Raw genomic sequence first — 18,392 nt, forward strand, 5'->3', positions numbered from 1 at the left:
TGTGACTAAATTCACTTTTATTTTTTTTTAAATACATAGGAAACAGGACTCTATCAAAAGAGAACAAAGAAGAAACGTCAGCCAAGTGTTACCAAGAGAGAGCATGCACAAGTCTGCTTCAGGTCTGTCTCCAAGCACCGGCTGTACAGGACCTCAGCACACAAGTGGAGCTGCTGGAAGAGGTGAGCCTTACCCACCAAACAGAAGAAAACAAGAATGCTGGGGAACATCCCCCAGAGGTGCAGTTTCCATAGGCATCGTCAGTATTTACGTCTGAAGGAATTCCAGTGCGGGCTCGATGGGAACAAAATGTATCTTAAACAGACATTGGAGTATAAAATTGCTGAGCCCTATCAGTCGTTCAGTTTCTCAAAAGGATTTGCTATCAAAAAGATTAGACTTAGTCACGGACACCGAGCGCCTTGATCAGCCGTTCCCTGGTGTAATCCCAGGGGCAGCTCTGACTGTGCTTCTTGGTTTTAAAAAGGAACAGAGGAAATTGAAGTTAAAGCCACAAGTGATAGAGGGGAGAGGAAATGTTTGGACCGTGTAGTCGTCTTGATTGTAAACAGCAGACATTGTGCTTTGTCGTCTTATGTAAAACAAGGACCCAAGCATGGAAGGGTAATGGATCCAGTGACAGGAAACCAGACACAAGGGTGCTCAATGATTGGCAGCAGCATCTGCATCCGCAAACTGTCTTTAAAGATATCCATTTCTTCCCTGCAGTTTCCTATGAAACAGTCTGCAAGTCTCCAAGCCTTCTGTCCTTAAACTAAGCCCACACAACTACTTTCAGTTCCTAAACCTCTGCCTCCTATAAATACCCCAACGGAGAATGACACCCTGCCTCCTGGTCTTGTGGGTGATAAAGAATACTCAATGTCCACTCAAGAGACACGTTTAGATGCCCGGTTAAACAAGTAACGGTTTATCAAATGGCTCTGGTTAGTTCATTTTCAGTCAGTCCCCTTCCTTGCAGCCCACTCCCCACCATACTACACATAAATAATCTAGGCATCTTAGCTATACTTTCTTGCTCTTAGTACACAAGGTCTCAACCTGGGTTTAAATACACATCAACATGACTAACTACAAAAGGGAACAGAACTCGGCACTGCTAACAACTCCCGCTACTACTTGTAAATCTATGGATGAGCTCTGATTCTCACCCAGGAAACAGCATCTCTAACTACACTTCTTTCTCTACTTTTGATTATGTGGTCTGTGCAACTAAGTAGGTTTTCACTGTTCTATCCACAAACATCCCCTTTTCTGAGGCCAGCACATCTCTGCTGGAATCACATATAACCCTAGCTTTTACTCAGCAATGCTGGGCTTGCTTTGCTGGGTCTCTTTGGCTGTTCTCTCCCCCTCTCCAGGGGTCAATGTAACTACCCAGCCTAATGTGTCCCTCAGCTCTATAGGGTCCATAAAGCCCATCACCAGAACTACTTAAGAAAAGGGTGTCGAAGCCCTCTGAGCAGAGATCCCCCCAGTTTCCATTCTCCATCTGATCTCAAAGAACACGCCCTCACTTTAATACATGCACTAAAAGAAAAGCCAGACTGTGATTCATAAAATGTAATGTCTCCATTTAGAGAATGTTCCCTAACTTAAAGACTTCCCCTCTCTACTGGTCTTTATTTAACTACACATGTCCAACTGAGGCCTGATTCCGACCCTCATTTTTTAGTGGAAGCAATATGCACTTGGGTCTTTCTTATTCCTGCAGAGGAAAGCCTATTTTCAAACTGTGAGTGGAGAGCAAGAGCATCAGCAGCACATCCCCACAGCTTCTATTAGGGGAAGGGGCTGGGACAGTGGATAGTGTCTCTTCGAACTTCACTGCCAACTACTGCACCATGCGAGTCTTAGCTCAGCCTGACCGCTTTATCTGCTCCCTGACACATAGGCTATGCCTTCCTTTCCTCTTAGCCTCTCTCTCGAGGATCTACCCATGCCACCCTAGAAATATCGGCCCTCAGGGACTGCTGCCACACTCTCTCAGAGAGCACAAACTACATCAGAAACAGAAGCAACAGAGGAGACAGTGTGGATTCAAATGTCCTCCACAAAAAACTTGAAAGAGAGCTGGGCTTGCTTTGAAAATATCAAAGAGAAGTGTGCCCTTGGACCACCCTACTAGCAAGAATCAGTGAGGATGGAGAGGAATACAAAAGGGCCTGTCCATCCTCTTTGCCTTCGATTTTCCATCTTGCTACTTGTCCTTCACCACCTGTTCATAGGGGGGTGGGGGCGTGTTGCAGTAAGAGGGAGGGGGTGGGTAAGTTGTGCCTCCGTGGGGTGAATTGGGCTGGACCTGGAAAGCCATAGCCATGGTATTGCCAACAGGATTCATCCCGGGTCCTCCAGGGTCGGTGTAATATGGCGGCCCCATTTGCTGTGCTCCTGAAAGACAGATATCCAAACATTGAGTGCAAAAGAGAAAAAAAACAAAAACAAAAACAAAAACAAAAAAACCTACCCTCTGGCACATCTCAATACTCCCAGGCCCTTCTGCCCCCATCAATCACTGCTTTGTGTCTATTAGAAACAGAACATTTCTCAAGACAGTAAACATCTAAATTTGGTAACAAGCAAAAGACACAGGCATGGCTGTGCTCTCAGGGGAGTACAATTCCTCTGGAGAGAGATATTGCTAAAATATCCTATCAGTCTTCAGAGTGCAATAAAGCACAGAAGAACGAGAGAATGGTGGATTATTCTACAGAGATACAGACATCCATCACAAGAGAGAAAACAAGGTAGCTCAATTTGATAGAGCTGGCTCTTGGCCCAGATCATAGGCCCATTACACTTTGAATACAATTTGCTGGAAATTCACCGCGTCTTAAGTCAAGGTCTCCATTCCTGCACCATTTTATAAAGGCAAAGAGTATCTGTCATTTTGGGTGGCCGAAGGTCTCAGGCAGGTAGGTAACTCCCATAGGCCCATGAGGGTATACTTGGCAGTTTCCTGAGATATGTTTGCTTCTTCTGTGGCAGAAAGAAGTGGCTATTATATACACTTAGCCATCCGCTCTTGAGGACCAGAGGATGAAGGGGACTCAATGGCCCATGACAGGTGAGCATAAGGAAGGGTTTTGTCTCCGTACTGGAGATATAGCTTGGAATGTGCTTGTAATGTCCCACACTAGGGCTACTCAAGTCAATACTAGAGTACCAGCTCATGGATTTTGTTGGAATTGGCAAGCTGGATATATCTTAAAATTTTACAAAATGCTTGAGCATGGAGATGTGTTTAGAATACTGAAAAGCAGAATAGATGACAGAGGGGCAAGTTATATCTACCAAGAACATTCTTCTTTAGAGGAGAAACTTGACAACTACCAGACTTGAACAACTGGGAAACCTGTGGTGGAGGTTATAGAGACAGCAGTGTCAGCAGCGTCTACTAGTGGTTAGCAAATGAAGGCTTCCGCCAGACAGACAACAAGGTAGGGATAGGGACAGCTTAGCCAGGGACAGAGGTTCTCAGAGGAACTGCACAATCCAGATCTCTTCACAGTTCTGTTGATTTAGCTGGAAGACAGTGCCCAATCTGACCAAGTCAGCCACTCAGGCGCCCAGGAAGGACAACTGAAAGCAGACAGACCCAGTTTTGATTGAGGCAGAGGTGCATACTCAGGTAAATAGAAGCCGAAGATGTCATTGCAGGTCTGAAACCCTCGGAGACAGGGTTGGCAAGTTAGGTAGGTGTTAAGTTAAGAGAGAACATTTCAAACACCTGTTCCCAAATGTATACATGCTTCCACAGAAATCAAAAGCACATCAGTGCAACAATCAACTGCATCACAAATGATAAGAACAAAAGCTCCCAAGGAAACCCATACATGCACTCTACAGGACGAATCTGCAAAGGGGGACCACAAACACAGACTGAAACTGGGAAAAATAAAGGTTCAGGGAGGTAAATAAAGCACAGAGAAAAGCTGGTCAAAGACTTCCAGGTGCATGGAGGTGTTGATGCGAAAACCCACAGCTCTCATCTTAAAGGGTGCAAGAGAGAGTCTATCTTGGGGCCCAATCTGAGTGACCATGGTCAGGGAACATGTGCAAAAGGGAGAGTGATTCATCCTAAATCTCACAGGCTTTAGGCCTTCCATATTCCGATCAGCATCTTTCTTTATTCTCAGAACTCTTACTGAACTCTCCTTGTCATCTGTTGTATATTCCCAATAAAAACATGGTGGGACAGTTTCACAAGCAGCTCAGCCTCCACAGCTACTTTACCTGTACCTTCCCATTATTTCAAAGCCCTGCTCAGCCCATGGGATGGTCCCAGAGCTATGATGCTAGATCGGTCTTCCCAGGGCCAATCAGCAGCATCCTTTCAGTGTTGCCCGGTCTGTGATACCACCTCTGGACGCTGGTCCAAAGAGCACTGAAAGCTCCTTCTCACACCAGACTACAAACTGCTGCCATCTCCTGCCAAGGGAGTGAATATTCATTCTCTAAACTCTTCTGCCTTTCCTTCTTTGTCAGCAAGTATGGCTTGCAAGATGTGTTGGTGCATCCCTGAAATTGCTGGGGCAGGAAGATCTGACCTCTCAAGGCAGCCTGGACCACACACTGAGTTAAAGGTCAGCCTGGGCTACATTGTAAACTTCTGTCTCTAAAAGTCAAGGGCCAGGACTGTAGCTCAGTGAGAGGGTGCTGTTTCTCAAACAGGCTGAACGTAAATGTATTTCACTAAAATCCGGGTTCTGTCCTTTAGATTACCAATGGAGTCCCACAACAAATGCACAAAATCTGCATATGTCTCAGCATGGACTAGGCATGTATCCTCTGTGTGCCACCATGCTCAACTAAGTTTGTGTTCTTAGAAAAGGAATTTGGGATAAATGGTGCTAGGGACTTAAATCCTTGTCTCCTCCAAGGGGGAATCCTTTAACTCCCATGGGGTCTGCAACATGGGTGGTTGTAAAATAAAATAAGGGCACTGTGTTTCCGAATGCCTCCAGGAACCACCAGAGCATGGATGGGATGGTGTAAAACCTCACCTCCCTCACTCTGCCTCTTAGCCACATGAAAACAACTCAGAAGAGGTAGGACACTTAGTGGTCCTTAGCCCTTGGCATCTGCCCATTGGCAGATTGAACAATGGCCTTTGATGTTTTTGAAGACACTTTAAAAAACAAAACAAAACAAAACTTGGTGACCCTCCTGATGTAGACTCTTACACCCACTGTGATTAAAGTGGCTATTTAAAATAGTGACGCTCATGAGTCTCCAGGGACATTTTAAAGAGTCTGACTGCCACACAGTCTCATCTACTAATCTTGTCTGCAACCCCTTTCCAAGCTCAGCTTCAGTATATGTGCCTACGTTTTTATTCTGAACACCAGATGAAGTTTTCAATTCACTTGGTTTACAGGCACCCGACTTTGTCTCTATTATGACTAGTAAGTACCTTAGTTAGGGTTACTATTGCTGTGATGAAACACCATGATCAAAGCACGGGGAGGAAAGGATTTATTCGGCTTACACTTCCACATCACAGCTCATCACCAAAGGAAGTCTGGACAGGAACTTCAGCAGAGCAGGAACCTGGAGGCAGGCGCTGATGCAGAGACCATGGAGGAGTGCTGTTTACTGGTGTGTTCCTCATGGTTTGCTCAGCCTACTTTCTTACAGAATTCAGGACAAGCTCAGGGATAGCGCGACCCACCATAGGCTGGTCGCCCCTCAGTGAATCACCAGTTAAGAAAATGCCCTACCGGTTTGCCTACAGGCAGATCTTATGGAGTATTTCTCAATGGAAGCTCACACTTCTCTAATGACTCTAGCTTGTGTCGAGTTGATGTAAAACTAACCAGTATAGTAACTATACATAATCATCTTTGGCATGGAGAACCCATTATAGGCAGCCAAATCTGCACATGTTTAAGTTTCTTGTATCAAATGGCACAGTGTATAACCACAAACATCTTTCTATATATATTAAATCAGCTCTAGATTATTCAAAATTCTAGAGAAATATAAGTACTATACAAATGTCTGTTAATACTATATTGTCTAATGTCAAGAAAAGTCTATGCATGTTCAGAAAGGATATAACGTTTCTTCATATACTCCTGACTGGCGGTTAGTTAAATATGCAGACATGGAGCCTACATGTAGAGGGCTGAAAGTCATTTGCGTGTGTGCTTTGGGCTACTTCACTGGGGTGCAAGCCATGAAATGAGCATGGAGGAACCTGAGGAACTCAGCATGCATACTTAGGAAAGACTGGAGCCGATCATGGTTGTTATCATCTTTCCTCCATAAAGTTAAGTGTTGGAAAGTTAATCCTAAACCAACAGTGGGGGGAATCTAGATAATCACGTCTCTGTCCTCAAAGCTGGATTCAGAGCACTGAGTTGTAGTTTTAGCTCCAACCATGTGTTCTTTCTTTTCCTTAGAAGGCAGAGTGGGGCAGAGTGAGACTATTAACTGTGAAAACAGGCAGCAAATGTTTCTCAGAAAAAAAATACAGGTCTGAAATAAAATTTGGTAAGATCTTCTGATTTACTGTTTGTGGCCAAAGAGACCAAATTTCCACTGACATTTGCTGTCAAAAATGAGAAATGTGAGTGACCGTAACACGTTCTCCTCTGGCGATACTCGGATACTACAGGGCACTCAAGGTGAGCTGCACAGACAAAAGTGTGGCTCTCACTTATCACCTGCTCCCCATATTGGCTCTAGTTTGGATGACTACAGGAGCATCGATCCTGACACTGGGCCAGCTCTGGACATGAAGGACATGTGTCCTGCATGCCTTTTCTCTATCCGAGAGTGATGGATCCAGATGAAAGCCACTGATTAATGGTATTAATGTTAAGCCATTTCATGTTTTAAATGAAAATTTGTATTTTACATTCTGACAGAGCACAAACTTCAAAGCTAAAAGAATGAGACCCATATGTGAATACAAACGATGCTAAACTTGGGTGAAAGTTGAAGGTGTGGCTGCCAGTGAACTGGTATGGAAACTACACATTCACATCTTTCTTGGTGATAATCTTAAAAAAGAAAAAAACCCTGCCAAGTGTCAGGTAGAAGAAAACTGGAAGAACAATTCTCTTTGCACCTTGAAAGTAGGGCAGAATGCATTATATTCAACCCTTCCACCCCTCAATTCCATTTTAAACATGATGGACAAATTGAATACTGTGCTTATTTATTGTATGCAATCTGATGGGTCTGAAGGTAGCATCCATGAAATCACCATGGCCCATGCTATAACGTATCCTATAGACGTCCTCTGTCATCTAACTTACTATTAGTATTTGTACATATAATAAAACTATATAAGCCCTAGTCTCTAAGTGAATATTTTCCAAGCAAATTTTTAATTACAGTTTTGTTCATAATAGCTCATACGATGTAGAGTAGATTCATAGGACTTACTCGTTCTGTATAATAGAAATGTTACAAAAGGTAGGAACTGCCCCTCCAAGTCCGGTCATCTACCTTAGTGTGCCTGGGAGCACAGTGGTGTGAATGCAACCAACATACTGGCCCTGAAATTCACCAAACAAAATCTCCAGTCCAGGACCGGGATGGGCAGTAGTGCCTGCCTACTCTGCCACCTTCTGGCACCTTGCAACTCTCCGTGTTGAGAAGGCTCCTTTCAAGGAAGGGGACCTCAGAGACACTGTCAAAACCCCCATACCAGCTTGTGCCTAGAGGGGAGACAGAACCAACTACTACATAGTATGTGGGAGATGTATACAGTTAGGGAAAAATTGTCTTGTAAGAACTAAGATAGAGTTAATTCTCTTGGATTACTTTGAACTATTGCTTAGGTAATACGTTCTACAAGGCCAATGGTAACTTCTATAAAGGTGTTTCCTGCTGCTCTACAATTAATTACTGTTAATGAGTGTGCATGTAAACATTCTCTCTTGTATACTTCTTACTCAATATAGGATTTGAACTTATGTTAGAACTTCTAGTGAACTTTTATAAGAAGGGGATGCTTGGAAAACCATGTGATCTATTCTCCTAGAAAAGGTATGAAAGACTAGGAAAGATTATATTGGCAGGCATGGCACTGGGGGTAAAGGCAATGAAAGTAAGGGCATTACCATTGTCACATCAGAGCAGGAAGAGAGAGCAAAATTAGGAGCAGAATTCAGCGTAGAATAACTTAGAAATTATAAGGCAACTTAAAAAATTAAGAGAGCAATATGTAGAACGCAGAGGGAAAGATGAAAAGAGAAGAAGCTGCAGAGAGAGCAGAAGGACCAGGCAGGCTTCTCCTTACCATGGGACAGAACAGGCTTTTCTTATAGCAAGGCAGGCTTAGTCTTACCAAAGAGGACAAAGCTTTCTTCTTACAGACTTAGGTTTAATTCATTTAGCAATCAAAGTGTAGAAGCTTTCCCTTTCTCTATGAAATAAAGATCTGAACTCATTTATTCATCCAGAATGAGTGAGTGCTTTCCGCACTGGTGCTTGGCCTTTTGCTTCATAAACATATGTAAGTACGGATGTGTGTGTCTGGTAAGAATCTAATTATGAGATCAGTGTGTAAGGTGAGCCCAATTGGTTTGAATGTGTATGTATGAATGTGTATATGAATGTATGTGGTTTTTTTTTTTTTTTTTTTCCATATTTGGTTGTGTGAAAGTTTTTCCTTCTGTGAGCAGGACTCTCTTCTCCTGGTTCAATAGAAGTTTATTGCTCTCAACCTCCTCCAAGCCTGACAAGTGAGAGGCTTCAGGACAAGAGGGAAAAGGCCCTAGCACTTAACCCTTTACTTAATCCCTCGCTGCTGTTTTATGATGAAGTACTAAACATCTAAGGCCAAGACTATAGTTTCTGACCTCAGAGGAACTCAGGCAGGTCAGCAACAGCAGCAAAATGACTTAGATTTTTAGGTAGGTACACATTTTATTATTAAACACCAACCCTAAATATCTCTCAAGACCAAATTTTGCCCCTGCAAACACTCTTCCCCCTCTGCTACTTCAAGAGAGAACAAAGAAGAAAGAAGAACTGCCGGGGCTGGCCCACAGAAGGTACATCACGAACAAAATAAGGGCAGATGATACACACATATGCTGCATTGCTACCGGCAGGAACAAATAATAAAATTGCTCATCAGGATTTAAGTGGTCAAAGAGCCTGATATATCTCTTCTAGCACACTCTGGGGCATACCAAATGCCTGAAGAGGTCACAGGAATTATAAGGAGGACACACAAGGATGAGGCTGGCTGACCTGGAGCAGGATTTGGTGGCTGCCTGGTATAGGACACGTTGAATGTGGGCTCCTCGATGAGCGGTGGTGGATACATGCGCCGGCGGATGAAGAAGCCAGCTCCACAGCAGAACAGCACACCCATCATCAGCAGGAACCTGCAGAGAACACAGACACAAGGTCAGAGTTCAAGTCACAGGCTGAGGCCCGGCTAGACACTGACAAAAAGGCCTGAGGATTCTCCAGGGTCCCTGGAACACCACTCCTCAGTGGCAAAGCACAGAGATCCAGCAAGCGGTGAGAAGCCTCCAGCAAGGAGGACATGCGACTAGCCTTGGGTGTCTCTGGATTGTTTCAGCTCGGGACACTTCTCTTGTGGATGACACCAGTGAGATACTCATCCTGCTAACGCCAGAGTAGAAGCTACTAACACTGAGAGGCTTGAAAAAATAAAAATAAAAATACACCTGTGTCACAGTGGCTTCATGTGATCGGTTTCAAAGGACTGGTGACCAAACACATTTTAAACAGAAGACACTGCCAAATCTAGTCTCTGTTACTGTTTCAACATTTCCAAGTCCAACACTTCAAAAACCACATAAATGTACATTAATCCTTTCTAACACCTTTCTATGTTATGACGTGAACGTTTAATAATTTAATAAGGCATCTGTTAAATCACTAGGGAAATATAGGAAGATAGAGGAACACGGTCAGCAAAATAGAAGAATACTAAGAAAATCCCAGTCTGATTACTCTCCATATCTTGATCTTGATCTTTGTCTAGCAGGCAAAGAAAATGTGTGCTTTACAGATAAGATGTTGGTCTAAACCATCTAAGATTCTCGTTGACCAGTAAATCATCAGCCAAGGGCAATTCCAGGCAAAACTGATAAATTCTTGTCCATCTCTGGCCCATGGAACTTTCTAGAACTCCACACAACATGCCCATACTCTGGGTCTGTCACACAGCAGGGTTGGTCATGGCTAATGACCCCAGACAATGTGTTAAAAAAGAGTTGAAGACAAGAGCATGTGATGGACCTTTGAGAATAGTAATATGACTAAGGGCAAGGCCATGAGTCAGTAAACAGGGACTTACCAGAGAATCTTGGAATACTGAGCAGGGATTTAAAAGAGACACTGGCAGAGATGGCTCAGGAAAAGGCTGAAATTATAGTCTTTGTGTTCTTTCAATTTATTATTTATTTGACAAGTAACTATTCAGCACCTAATGTCTATAACTCAGTGGGGGGGGTAAAGTAAATGTTGGTTGGTTTTTGCCAATTTTACACAAATGCAGACATATTTTTGGGGAGAGAGAATATTAATTGAGAAAATGTGTCTATTAGATTTTCTGTAGGAAAATCTATGGGCATTTTCTTGATTGCTTAATGTGGGGGGGACAAGTGAACCCTTTGCAGTGCCACCCCTGGGCAGTTGGACCTGGCCTATATAAGAGAGCAGGCTGAGAGAGCCATGAGGAGCGAGCCAGTAAGCAATTTTCCTTCATGGCTTCCGCTTCGGGTCCTGCTCTGACCCTCAGTGATGGAGTATGGCCTGAGAGTTATAAGATGAAATAAATCCCTTCCTTCCTACTCATACTGCTTTTAGTCTTGGTGTTTTATCTCAGCAATAGAAATCCTAAGACAGTAGGGAAAATCCCTTCCCCACACCTCAGTGAACTTCAGTTTTAATAGAAGAGGGGAGAACTGAGTGGCAAATGTATACAACTCTTTATTCATATCAAGTGATAAGAAAAGTGAAGATTGGAAGAATAGACCTGTGTAATATATTATCTGTATCAAAGTTTATCATTTCACTTTAAGTGTGTAAGTCAGTGCACTGGGAAGTTCACACAAAGATATCTGTTGTACATAAGAATGGACAAATAATTTGAGTGGTGGTAGCAATCTCAGCACTTGTGAGGCAAAGGCAGGTGGATATCTGAGTTTGAGGCCAGCCTGATCTACAGAGCAAGTACCAGGACACAGCATTACACAGAGAAACCCTGTCTCAAAAAGCACCTCTCCCCCCAAAAAAGAAAGAACAATTATTCTCTTTCAGCCATATATGAGCTAGGGTCTAAAAAATGAGAAGAGGGAAAACAGGAAGTCTTGTGAGAAGAAGGACACAGGTAAAGAGGCCTAAAGCAGGGCAAGCTCAGGTAAGACATGACAGAGATAGCTCTGGCTAGACTCAGGAAATGGGTTCAGAGGTCAAGAAACTCATCAGCAAGAATGCTGGAATCACGAAGGGTCTCTCTCTCTCTCTCTCTCTCTCTCTCTCTCTCTCTCTCCTCTCCTCTCCTCTCCCCCTCCCCCTCTCATCTCTCATGTCTGTCTGTCTGTCTGTCTTTTCCCCACTCTTCCTTTCCCCTTCCACTCTGCCCATCTTTACAAGCCCAGTCGTCCTATATCCTCAACCCTTTGTGCATTTTTACTTTCAGGTAGAGTCTCATTACCTTGCTCATGTTGGCTTGAATGCACTTGGTAGTCCAAGCAGGTTTTGAACATGAGACTCTCCTGCTTTAGCCTCCTAGGCAGCTGAGATTACAGGTCAGTGCCAGCAGCCCAGCCGGACTTGCTTTTTAAAGCTAATTACCTTACCGTTAACGTTAAGTCCCACAATACATATCTGTGTACGTTTGTGGAAAGTGTAGAGAGGTTGAATATGCACAGATTTACTTTCTCAGTTGATACCGCTGGCCACTCTAACAGCCCTGGCTCTCAGGTCTTCACCATGAGAACAGGCCAAGATGCTGGCTACTCTGCCAAATGGAACGTTTTTTCTCCTAGATGAAAAACGACACTGTACCTCACACTTCAGAAGCAAGGAGAGTCACTTGGCAGGAGACCAACTTGTGGCTTTGGTATCACACAGTAACAGATCTGTTCCTTAATGAAAAATTAGCCTCAGGACTTATTCCTAAAAGGGGAACTGACAAAAGGCCAAGAAAATGAACTTCATGTTGCGTGGGCGAGCGAGGGTTGTGGCATGTAATGGAAAAGCCGTTTTTTAAAGGCTAATGGCCCATATGCAGTTGTCCACCAAGTCTCCTCTGTTGCGCAGCAGACTTGGGGAAGTTTCTCAAGGTCTGACTGGAAGAAGTTGCTTTCAGTTTCTAAAGTCAGAAGCAATCCAGTTTCTTCATTTTAGTTTGCCTTTCGAATTCCTCTTTTAATGGGGGCAGTACTCCATTCTGTAATGTCCCGATGACTGGCAGCAATGACACAAGACCCTGTGGCTTGGATCGATTCCAGGAGAGGTATGGGACCCTCCCGGTGCAGTTTCATCCGAATCCTTGCCTGTCTTTTCCACTTGCCAACATGTGCTTTACAATGCTAACAAAAGGCACACACAGCCACGGCTCTTAAATGTGAAAATTTAATTCAAACCTTCCCCAACAGGGCTGCTCTGTCTGGCCTCAGTAGGAGAGGATTCTCCTAACCCTGCAGAGACTTGATGCACCAAGGTGACACCCAGAGGGTGCACACCATCTCAGAAGAGAAGGGGAAGGGGGACTTCTGTGAGGTGGGACCGGGAGGGGAGGCAGCATTTAGACTTTAAACAAAAACAAAAATAAACAAACAAACAAACAAACAAAAACCCCTCAGCTTGAGATTTTACAGGTGGCAGGGCCTCTTAAACGCATTCTCCTCCAAACCACAGTATTAGAGCCTGGCACAGAGACTTTATCCATCAACTGATGGGCACAGACACCAAGACTCACTGCCAAAGACTAGGCAGTGCCAAAGGAAGCCCTCAGAAGAAGGGGAGAAAGGATTATAGGAGCCAGAGAGATGAAGGACACCACAGAACAAGGCCCCCCAATCAACAAAGCAGGGCTCATAGGGACTCAGAGACTTAACCGACAAACAGGGTGGGCCTTGTCTTTGTCGGATTCCCAACAGTGGGAGCAGAGCCTGTCTCTTGTTCTTGTGCCTGCTTTTGGGACCCTTTTCTTCCTACTGGGTGGCTTTTTCCAGCTTTAATATGAGGGCTGTACCTAGTCTTATTGCAACTTGATATGCCATGTTTACTTGATATCCCTGGGTGACCTGCTCTTATCTGAAGGGAAACAGAAGGGGTGTAGGCCTGAGGAAGAGCAGATGCTGTGGTAGGGACTGGGTGGAGAGGAGGGAGGGGAAACTGCAGTCGGGATGTAATATATGAGAAGAATAAAGAAATTAATTAATTAGAAGAAGAGGAGGGGAAGAGGAGGAAATATACCACTGCCTTTACTTCACTCAGCCTCAGACTCTTCTCCATTAAATGTTTACTTCATTATACTAGGAACAACCTCATTTGAAAGAGTTACTCAAAACCTTTGAAGCTTTCCCCCAAATGAAAGGTATTAGAAGTTTTGTGCAGGGCTGCACAGAGGACACAGCAGTTAGAGCACCGACTGCTCTTCCAGAGGTCCTGGGTTAAATTTCCAGCACCTACATGGCAGCCCACAGCTGTCTATAACTCCAGGATCTGATACTCTCACGCAGACATGCATACAGGAAAACACCAATGCATATAAAATAAAAATAAATCATTTATTTTGCGCACAATATTCCCATACAATGACCTGCTTGTTACTGAAGGGTTAATGACCTAAAAGTCTCAGACAGACTGAAAAACTCCAGACAGTAAAGTTGACTTGACTGATAACACCTGTGGCTTGTTGGGGGCCAGGAAGTTCCTGATAAGGAGATCAACACAGAAGCACCCGCTGGCATCTGCCACTCTGAGGCTGCAGGAGAACTGACCTGGTCATGTTATCAACATCCCCAAATTTCCCCTTTCTCGCCCTAGACACGCCAGATCCCCCTGTGCCATGTGCAGTCTCCACTCCTGCAGAATGACTGGTGCCCTCCCTGCAGTTGTTCTGATTAAAAGGCCAGTTCTGTTTCTGGAGATGCCTGTCTGCTCTTTCTGCATCGGCGCCATGTCCATCAATCTCACTCTAATAGTTACAGTCTACTGAAAGCTGTCCCTTTCAGGAATGTGGTTGCCACAGAAGCCTTCCTATAGAAGCCCCAGAATCTTGACCACTGAATGTTTACTGAGAGAAGAAATGTATGAATCAGCCTCCAGAAGCACTTGAATTTTGACCCGGGCACTTCAGATTCCATTTCTAGACATTCTGGCTATACCTACAGTTGTAGCTTGTCATAACTGAATCTCTAATAACCCGATCAATTGTTTTGGTAGCTGTCGCTCTGGGCTTGTAAGAGCAAGGTTGTGGGACTCACAAAAGCTTCAGTCTGTGTGAGATACTGCCAAATCACCATGTGTAGCCTCACTGTTACCCTGCCACTAGCAGATGCCCTAGCCCAGAAATCAAAAGCACTTAGAGCCCTGCAAGATCGCTCTCATTTCTCAACACCCAATTTTGACAAGTTTAAGCGTTTTCAGAGGCGTTCCCATAACCCTACCACACTGCATATAATGCTGCAGACCAAGCCAGCACACCCGTGACTCCTCCTAGGTTAGGGTTTATGCATTGTCGTCCCGCCTCCTGCCAGTGGGACCTGGGAAGAAGATCCCTAAATGAGAGCAGGCCTTGCATCCAGGCCATACTCTGAAGTGCCGTTTGCTGTGTTTCCCTTTTGTTTTGAGATGAATAAATCCTTACTTTTGGAAGTATGGGCAGAAAAGTTCATCTTCTCTGGTAGCGTTTTACTTATTTAATTTTAAGCGGATGCATTCCCACTACATAGTGCTGGGTTCCGTAAAGACAATCTCTTTCAAGTATATCCTGTGTGTGGAACATCTTCATACCCCAATGCTCCCTGTCCTGTCCTCCCCTTCCTACCCCACTAGACTCTTTCCTGTAGCCTCCCTTCCCCTTTTACACTGCATACAGAAGTGGTTTTACGTGTCTATAAGTGAATCTAGGAAACAACTGAAAGAACACATGTAATGCTGTCTCAGTCTGGCTTAGTTTGCTGACTGTCTTGATCCTGCGAATGAGAATTCCAGAAAAGAAGCTGTGTCTGTGAGATAGCCTAGAACTGCAATGATGTGGAGAGGCTGGACCGTTGCAGGTCAAGAAGCTAACGACCTTAAAGTTGGCCTACCTAATTAAACAAAATTAACTAACTTAACCTAGTGCTTAAATAGCTGCTCTTTTCTGACCTCTGCAGCAGGACTAACGCCCTGACTGATAGAGGAAAACGTATTTCCTTTTGGAATGTATTAAATGTATTGGATTCCTACCTTCCACCAACCCAAAAGCTAAGAACGTCATCAGACAGCATCTGAAGCCTACAGAAAAGCTTCTCCTATCACCATGATGTACCCACCAATGTATTTTAAAATTGTTAGGATTCATGACTTTCTTCACTCTGTAAAACTGTAAATCTGCATGAAACTGTTTCCTTTCCCCCTCGTGGAACAGGAGAGAACCTGGAGTACATTCCAGAGGGCTCACCCTATACTGGGGAGCCTCCCTCATGCTCCCCTTTAGATGATCTCATTGAAAGTTGGGCACAGATTCTCTGAGGCGCTCTGTCTTAACCCGTGTTCTCGGGTCTTTAAACTGAGCTTGCACTCCTAGGACAGCACTCTCTGATGTCGACTGAGCCCTCTGTAATGTCTCTCATGTTCTGTTGTGCTGTTTCCTTTTCCTTAAACTAGTATTGATGTGTAATCATCCACTTTTCAATACTCCTCAGTTCATTTATGCTCCACAGATTTTAGCAGTCTATGCATGGGTGCTGTGAAATAGGTTAAGAAAGGTCAGGTTGTCTCTTGGGAGCCACATTTGTCTGTAAACAAATGTCTTCTCACTCCTCTTGATAGAATACTTCACAACATCACAATGGCCCTCATTCTCTGGTGAGAAAGGGTCGTGGTACATAATAACAGTTTATTTCCTCTAGAGCAGTGGTTCTTAACCTGGGGGTCATGACATCTTTGGTTGAACAACCCATTCACAAAAGCCATATATCAGACATCCTGCCTATCTGATATTTACATTAGGTTTCATAACAGTAGGAAAATTATAGTTAAGAAATAATTTTACGGTGTGTGGGGGTTGGGTAGCCACAACAAAAGGAACTTATTAAAGGGTCGCAACATTTGGAAGGTTGAGAATCACAGCTCTAGAGGAATGGCCTTGTGTGATATTTTACAAGATCAATGGCCACACTGTAAAGACCCTCTAGCCTACACCAGCTGTGATGTGACTGCAGCCATTTTTGACTTAAAATATAAACAAACCAACCAACCAACCAACCAACCAACCAACCAATCAAGCCTAATCATCTTTGTCTCTGCACCAAATATAATTCTACTATTGGTCAGCTGGCTAGAGGACTCACTATACTCTCAACTGGCTTAATAAAGCACAATGATATGTGACTTTTCACATGGATTATTTCACTGGAGGCCCCAGCAAGATCTCCCACACCAACAGAGGACTCAGCCTTCTTGGCTAAGGAGATATTTCAGTCGAGGATCCTTCTGCAAACATTCCAGGACCACTGGGGGTTAAAAAAGGGTCTGAAATGACCACGGTGTTCCTAGACACAATGAATGAATCCTTCTGAAACCTCTAGGAGGTAAATCTGTGTACCAAATTCTTATCTCTTTAGAAAGTTTGTGCCCTTAGAGGATCTCTCTTAGGGAGGAGAAAGACAGGGCGTTGAGGATTTTTTTGGGGGAAAGATGGGTAGGCTTCGTGGGAAGCTTCCTTAGAGTTGAAGATACCATCCTTTGAGAGGCCGTAAGGTTTGTGAAGAAAACTCATGATGAGGATCCTTCTCTTATCATCCTGTGCTAACTTGGGATACCAATAGCTTGGATTTTTTGATTCACCTCTCTCTCTGACAGTTACATTATAATTTATAACAGTAGAAAATTACAGTTATGAAGTAGCAACAAAAATAATTTTATGACTGCAGTGGGTAACCACAACATGAGGAACATGAGGAGAGATCTCGTTTTGGTTTTAGTCTGGATGAAGGACCAGCTAACTGTATAAATGACTGAGTGCACACTGGACAAGCTCTTCTGAGAGTTATCTCGTTAAGTTGTTATTGGGGTTTCTGTCTTGTTTTGTTCCTTCTCTATTGGTTCTGAGAGAGTTGGACTATTTCCCTGTACTCGTTTTGGCTTGGTGATGGCTTCTCTTGGTATGTTGATTTACCACATTCACTCTCTCAGTACTTTGCAGCTTGATTGCCCTGAGTGCACTGCACTCTTGCTCTCTGCCCTCACAAGAGCCATTATTTGTTATTTCTTCTGTGTGTTCTATCTTGTTGTTTGTGGGCTTCCCAGTTCTCACATTTCCTCCAGGATGGGAAATTTCCAGTCATACAGAATTTGCCTTGGAACCTTTCTTACTCCTCTGACTCAGGATCTGTGACAGGTCTTATGTGGTGTCAAGATATCTTCTTTTCAATGTTGTTTCTGAGCCTGTCCTACTAATCTCCTTCAACAAGTTACTTAAATTTCCTTCTAACATGAAGACCACCCAGTGGAAGACTTTTGCCTCTTAGTGTTCACTGAAGGAATGTGGGGAGGACTATGGCATTTCAGTCTCAACGGAAAGCTGAGCACTTCTGTCAAGTCGACTGGCCCTCTATGAAATAGGATCGACATCAGGATTTTGGCCTTGGGTGCTGGCACAGATGCTGGTAGACTTTGAGAAAGCCTTCCTATCCAAATGCCCTGATTAGTACCCAGTACTCCCTGGACAATTGTCATCAGTGCCTTGTGCCTGAAATTGAAGGTGTAGCTTGAAAGCCCACTAATTTGTCTAAGATCAGTGAAGTTATTCAGGGGCTGGAAGAGTCTTCCCAGGTTTTCCTCCATTGACTCCACAAAGACTTCCAAATTTATAACCACTTTGAGCCAATAGCTTCAGAAAAACAGTAGGCAATTATACATGGTTCTTGTCCCTAAGTCTACTCATGATATTTGCAAACAAACAAACAAACAAACAAACAAACAAACAAAACTCTAGATGCTTTTGTTGGAATAAATGCCTCCCAGCTTACTGAGGTGGCTCAAAAAACCTTTAGTAACAGATACTAAAAAAAGAAAAAACAAAAAAAACTGGGGAGAATAGGAAAGTCAGCATTGGAAAAAGGACCAAACCAACATCTAAACTGTCCCAAACCCAAGAAGCACTGACCCTCCCTACCATGAAGGACATGGATGGCAAATTAGAGGGG

General features: G+C 43.8%; 1 protein-coding gene across 1 annotated transcript in view; it reads right to left on the reverse strand.

Annotated features, from left to right (window-relative positions):
- Vopp1 (VOPP1 WW domain binding protein) overlaps positions 1–18,392 on the reverse strand; it is a 62,588-nt gene continuing 44,196 nt past the window's right edge. The window contains exons 4-5 of the mRNA XM_032906422.1: positions 9,238–9,374; positions 1–2,412 (exon numbers count right to left, since the gene is read on the reverse strand). Of these exons, the coding sequence (XP_032762313.1) occupies positions 2,222–2,412; positions 9,238–9,374 (328 nt within the window). The 3' untranslated portion in view covers positions 1–2,221. The remainder of the gene's footprint in view (positions 2,413–9,237; positions 9,375–18,392) is intronic.

The sequence above is a fragment of the Rattus rattus genome, chromosome 6, assembly GCF_011064425.1.
Source record: "Rattus rattus isolate New Zealand chromosome 6, Rrattus_CSIRO_v1, whole genome shotgun sequence".
Lineage (NCBI taxonomy): Eukaryota > Metazoa > Chordata > Mammalia > Rodentia > Muridae > Rattus > Rattus rattus.